At 51.0% G+C, this 6,302-nt stretch overlaps 1 protein-coding gene across 1 annotated transcript; it reads left to right on the forward strand.

Annotated features, from left to right (window-relative positions):
- Window positions 1-603: 603 nt before the first annotated feature.
- On the forward strand, window positions 604-2,282 carry COL26b_005339 (uncharacterized protein; the record flags this gene model as incomplete). Its single annotated transcript, XM_053178191.1, has 5 exons — window positions 604-823; window positions 889-1,487; window positions 1,582-1,661; window positions 1,712-2,012; window positions 2,091-2,282. 5 exons carry the CDS (start codon window positions 604-606, stop codon window positions 2,280-2,282), a joined length of 1,392 nt encoding a protein of 463 aa, XP_053037782.1.
- Between the last annotated feature and the right edge of the window lie 4,020 nt (window positions 2,283-6,302).

Consider the following 6,302-nt stretch of genomic DNA (forward strand, 5'->3'; position numbering starts at 1 on the left):
GACAAAGAAGCGCGTCATCAGCCGACCAACTTTTAACGCGTATTGAGTGGTCACTAAACTCCGACACAATCGTCCTGTAGCCTGTTGCAACGGCGCCGACGACATGATTGGTGAGGGCCGCGCAAGCTAAAATGCGCGTAAGCCAGCGTGGGGACGCCATCAAATTCGCAAAAGAACGCGACAGAGTCTGGGGACAGTGCTAGGTATGGACCAAGAAACCGGAGAAACGCTCGCTGGTGACAAATGGAAAATTTGCGCCATCAGACTTTGGTGACACCCTTCACAGGATCATGATGGAATGGCGGAGTGAGTCAACATAAGCAGCTAACGACCACCACATTGTCGCATTTGTATTCCCGAACAGGCAATTTTGAGGGAAGAAGATGGGTGGGGCATGCGGTGCGGGTCGGCCGACCCCGGTCCGTGGCTTGGCCTCAGCAGGACCCGGGAGTCAGGCAACTAACAAGAATTAAAAAGTCTTGCGAAGAGTCACTGTACAAATATGTCGGTAAGATGCCTTGTTTTCCAGTAATTTTTGGCAGGAGGAAAGTTCAGAGTCAGGCCTCAAGTCAACACAAGACCCTCACTTACAGCAAAGCCGTCATGTCAACCAGTCACGCATTGCCGCCGTCACGCCGGGGAAGACGGAATGTCCAGCCGGATCTGATGATCGATCTCAGCCGGAGGGTGGAACAAGATCAATATCATCCGTCAAAGAACCCAAAGGGAATCATTGACCTCGGCTCTGCTGTCAACGAGCTGATGTTGGAAGACATTGCCATCTGGACCAGGTGGAATTTGAAGAAGGGCGAACTGAAAGATGGTAGGCTTCCCAACGAAGAATTATTCGCATTTGGACCGGCATTTGACGATTTCCTTTGGTCGTAGGTCTCGGATACAATGATACCCAAGGCTCCCCCGAGCTCCTTAAAGCCGCCGCCGACTTCATGAACGAGCACTTCAATACCCGCATCCCATTGACTTCGGACAACATCCTTGTAGCAAACGGAGCTACGACATTGCTAGACACATTGACCTACAACATCGCTGATGAGGGTGACTCGATATTGCTTCCAACACCTAGCTACGGCATGTTCGCCCACGATATCTCCACAAGGAACCAAGTGCGGCTTGTCGAAGTCCCATGCGATGACATACCTGATGATCGGTTCACGGGACAACCCACAGGTAATGGTGACGGAGCTCGCCAATGCGAGATTGTGGCCCGTCTGGAAGATGCAATCGAGCGAGAGTTGAGTCAAGGGCGCAAGGTTGCCGGCGTTCTGCTTGCGAACCCAGAGAACCCTTTGGGTCGGTGTTATTCCGCATATGTTCTCTTGCAAATATCGCAACTATGTTCCAAGTACAAAGTGCATCTTGTTGTCGACGAGATATACGCCATGACCGGAGACAACTTTTCAAGCATGTTGAGTCTAGGCCTGGACACGAACTTCAGAAACGTGCACGTCCTGTGGGGGATGAGCAAAGTAAGTTGCGGCGATCTCGCGTTTTGTCCCCACTGCGTGAAGATTGAATCAGCTTTGTCCCCGGTGACGAGGGTGCTAACGACACAAACCGCAGGACTTTGGACTTGGCGGTCTCAGAATTGGGTTCCTTGCCACGTACAACCAGGAGATTCACGATACCATGCGAACTTTAAGGTTAGTCCAGCCAGTCAGTGAGGATACAGATCCTTGCTAACAGTCCCCAGCATGTTTGGCTGGGTCTCATCGTACAGCGCGACGATTGCGGCAAAGCTGCTGTCGGACAAGAAGTACTTCAGAGACCATTACACGCCAACGTTCAACCGCCGACTCAAGAAGAGGCGAATCCTTGTCGAGGGCGAGCTTGAGAAGTATGACATTCCATACATGAGGGCCGACTCAGGGTTCTTCATGTTCGTCGATCTCTCCGACTGGATGGACTTGCTGTTCGCACAACACGGCAAGGATGACGAGTTGGAGCTCTTAGAGCACCTGATGGAGAACGGAGTATTCCTGGAACCCGGAAAGGTACGTCAGCGGAACTTGTCTCCTCTTCAGACGAGATCGGAAACACCCAATGCTGACACGAACTCCGATGCGCGGCAGGCATTCTTCGCCAGAACCCCAGGGTGGTTCCGCCTGAGCTTCGGCGCGGAGAAACACACAGTCAAGACCGGTCTCCAGAGGCTGTTCCGCTGCTTGCGGGCGCTGGACGGGAAACTAGATCCATTGGGCGTTGCAGATCTCACACCGTACCTCCCACCTTACCGCCAAATGGCGCACATAGTCGCCGTGTAAAACCGAGCATGCTAAGTCGGCGTAGATGATTCTCGGTCTCGGCATCCCTCCCGGTGGAACACGGCGAGTTGCTGCGACTCTTGTCAACGGAAGACATATGCCGGGCCTCAGACCTCCCGAGTTGGTGAGATGGCATGACTCAATCGCGGTCATTCCGAGATGCGGGGGTTTCGGGCAGGGCTTCTGCCAGCTGAAGTACAGACCAATCACCTCGTTCTCGCATGATAATTCGAGACAATGCGAATAATGATTGGTGGGAGTGCATGGGGTAGATCGGCAAACTTGTCCAAATTGTCGGGGTTCTGGGCTTTCTGTCTTGGGATTTTTCTGGGTCGTCTGAGGTCTGTCTCCAATGTTCACGTTCGTCCTGTTTTATGTCGATCTCGGAACCAAAGCCGATGCATGGTCTCCGTGTTTGAGCGCATTTATCCATAGTCTTGTCAACAGCGCTAATGTCATGACATATCTTTTTATTCTTTGAGGAACTACACCGGCAATTGTGAATGATGATGTTTGAAGAGACAGTATGATGATTCGATGCAGCCGATATGGCCGTTCGACGCGTTTTCCATCTGCTTGCCATCTGGTGTTTTCGCTCGTCCCATTTCATGATGCAATATGGGGAGGTGACACCTGATGAAATAGAGTTTGTCCTTTCAGACGGTTCTGCTCCGCAACCAACCTCAGTGTTTGACGTTTGAGTCAAGCATGTGTTGTGCACCAGCGCGCTCTCTCGTTAGACAGCAAGGGCCAACTAGTTGACATGACTCGGGGAGAAATATCGTCGACCCAACTCATGCCTTCCGACTTAGACATATCAGACCACAGCCATATATAAGTCGTCAATATTACCATGTTGTGTTCGCTATCGAATTCAGTCTCAAATTATACGTTGTCGTCTGTACTCATCAACATCATCAATCGTTTTCAGCCAAAAGAATATCCCTGCCATCTTCAACCGACATCAACATGCGTTTCTCTCTCGTCGCCGTCTTGCCCTTCCTTGTCTCTGCTGTCGTTGCGCAGCGCGGCATTGGAGGTATGTGGTCCTTGAAGCGGGGGTTTATATGACCTCCTCAACCAATCCCGCGATATGGTCCTGCGTAGGAAGACTAACATTTTATTTCTTGTAGGTGAATGCCGCAATGACGCCGACTGCATTAGATGTCTTAACAACAAGACACCTCTCATCTGCAAGAGTATGTACTATCGTCCAACTTATCTCTAAAGGCTTGAAGTTGCTCACAGGTCTTAGCTGACTCCACGTCCACAACTGGCAAGCGATGTGGCGCTGTTGATCCCCCTTGCCGGCCTTTCTAAGTTCTCGGAGGAGGGAGCTATGTTTTTATAAATCGGCGTTCGGAGATTATTGGATTACCCTCACACGCTAAGACGACGGTTTTGCCATGCTTGGGATAAAAATTTATGAGCGGCATTTCTGAGCTCAACTTTAAATGATAAATGATGGATCACTCCTAAGTCTTCGGCTGACTATTCGTGCGGCATCCTACTGCGGCTGATCTCAAATGATCGGGGCACACTTTTGCCGCTCATCTCGGAACCTAGGTATATCTCATTGACCAATGCTGCCGACTCTATTTTTGGCATTCTATTACGTTGGCTGAGAAACCAACATTCCTTGTGTCCGTATTCTCAAAGTGACTGAGACCCGAGGAAGAAGTGCTCAGCTCGCAGGAAACGAAGCGTCCGCCAGCGAGAAATACATCCCCTATCTGCATCGTTCACTAACGCTACTTAAGGTTTTGTATCACGCGTATTCACGCAAGTCTCCTTTACCGTTCTTGGGGTTACCATTACGCATACATCAATAATCTGCGGGGAGAACTTGTCCCTGAGAAAACCTATTGACAGAAACTCCGCCAACTGGACTATTAGCACCAGTGGTGGAGTTTCTGTCAACAAATTTCATATCTAAGCCATCCACTTGTAAAGAAACACGGATATAGGCCAAGAAACTTGTCCATCATCTGGTCGCACGAACAAGGCCTTCGGGTATCACGACCTCTGGAGGCAAACATCGGGTTCCGTCTTGTGACCCGACGGGCTGTAGACATTTCCATCTGATTCGTTTCTTAGTCTAGTTCGTTGAGACCTTCCTGGCGCGATTCCGGTGTCCTTGGACGGGCCGATGGCTGTCTCTCTGTCTGAGCTCTTCTAGACGCATACGTTTCCCAGACAGACCTACAAGTCATTAGCATTGCGATGTTTATCTTGGCTAATTCGCACAAAAAGCCCTCATGCATCGAGAATAGTAACACACATTGAACTCCGTTAATGGTGCAATCGGCTGGTGCCCAAAGCCAGAAGCCAGATGCTAGGGCTGATGTAAGCATGCGCAACCACCCCAATTCTTCCCTAAATATCACTTTTTCGGGGCCTTTTCTTTCTTTAAGAATAGGAGAATTTTCTTAGTTTTTTTCTAGATTTATAAAATATTCCCCTATGAGACCCTGGCTAAGACAGGCTGTATAGTAGAAGGCGCGCGCATGAAGAGGCTTTTTAATGCTCTGGCCCTGGCCCTGTAGGAGGGCTCGCCAGAGCTAGAAACCCCCCTCTAGCCCCTGTAAGGGCCCTATAGGTATAGGGGCTATAGGGGCTATAGGAGCCCTATGGGCACTGCTTGCCTGGCTGGGCTGGCTGGGCTAGCTGGGCAGTATAGGCAGTATAGGCAGTATAGGCAGTATGGGCAGTATGGGCAGTATAGGTAGTATGGGCAGTATGGGAATGGCCTCTCGGCAGGCTTAAGCTATCTATCTGGAAGCGGGGGTACTTTAAGAGCCGTTACGCCAGTGGCGAAGTCTCGAAAAGCCCTGGTTTCTGGCCCCTGGCACACATCCGATTGCACCATAAAACAAAGCCTCACTTAACTTCCACTTAGGCGCCGGAAACTAAGCGAAAGTTGCGGAATGCGGCGTTGGTGGCTGACGGGACGGACCGCGAGCGGCGTCCGCTTCAAATGCCGAATAGGTGCATCTCGCATTCGCAACACTTTGCTCGACTAAGGGTTCTCAATACCTAGGGCGCATCAAGTCAGGGCGCAAGACCTGGAGAGCGCTGTTCTCATGAGGACCAAAAGCCTGTGTATGTGTAATAAGGACCATCCAGTCGGCATTCGACCTTAGTCCTCCTGCAAATGCAACTTTTAAGACTTGAGAGATAAATCTCGATTGCCTTTGGAAATCCTGACTTCACCAAGGATCAATCCGAGCGTCGGTGCGGACGTATTAGACGAATCACGGATCATGGCTTATGATGACCTGGAAAACCCCAAAGTGGGCCATTTAAACTCGGATGACAGACGTGAACAAGCCTGTTGTTCCACCAGCTTAAACGATGGCTGCATGACGCACGCAATCAACCTTCCTTTCATTGGTCGTGACAGGGAAATGTCATCGTAAATCTCTGGTCAAAGCACGAACACCACCGACAACTCTATCCATCTCCCGGTCGAGATCGGCGGCGGGGCCCACTTGTCGGGCACTCGGACGCCTTTGGCAACTCTCCGAGATACGAATACGGACCCCATCTGCCGACTCCCGTCCGCATCCCTCACGCGCGCCCCGTGGAATCCACGGACGCTAGCCAGACAACCTTACATAACGTTCAGCGATTTTCAGACTTCCCGCCACTGGGGTGCAACAACGGGCGGCACTTCAGTCGGAAGTAGTACCCGCAGTGGAGAAAAAGCTTGGCCCCATCGATACGTAGACGAGGCATAGACGACGCGTGCATGTTCCAACGGTGGAGTTGCTATTCGGGTTCGTTAAAGACTCTGCTAAGAGTCGAGTCGCGGTTTCGGTCTTGGCAAAGTCCGTCATGACGATATTTCATCGCAAAGATGGGAACTATAACACAACCTGTTCGTCCGGCTCGGATTGCTGAACTGTTCAACACCATCAACAGACGACATCAACACACACACTCACAAGAACGTGGAACTCGACCGTGCGATATCGACTGAACACGACCACAACGAGACGAACGCCTTCCTTCGCCACC

Source organism: Colletotrichum chrysophilum, assembly GCF_026319265.1.
Source record: "Colletotrichum chrysophilum strain AFK26 chromosome Unknown scaffold_36, whole genome shotgun sequence".
Lineage (NCBI taxonomy): Eukaryota > Fungi > Ascomycota > Sordariomycetes > Glomerellales > Glomerellaceae > Colletotrichum > Colletotrichum chrysophilum.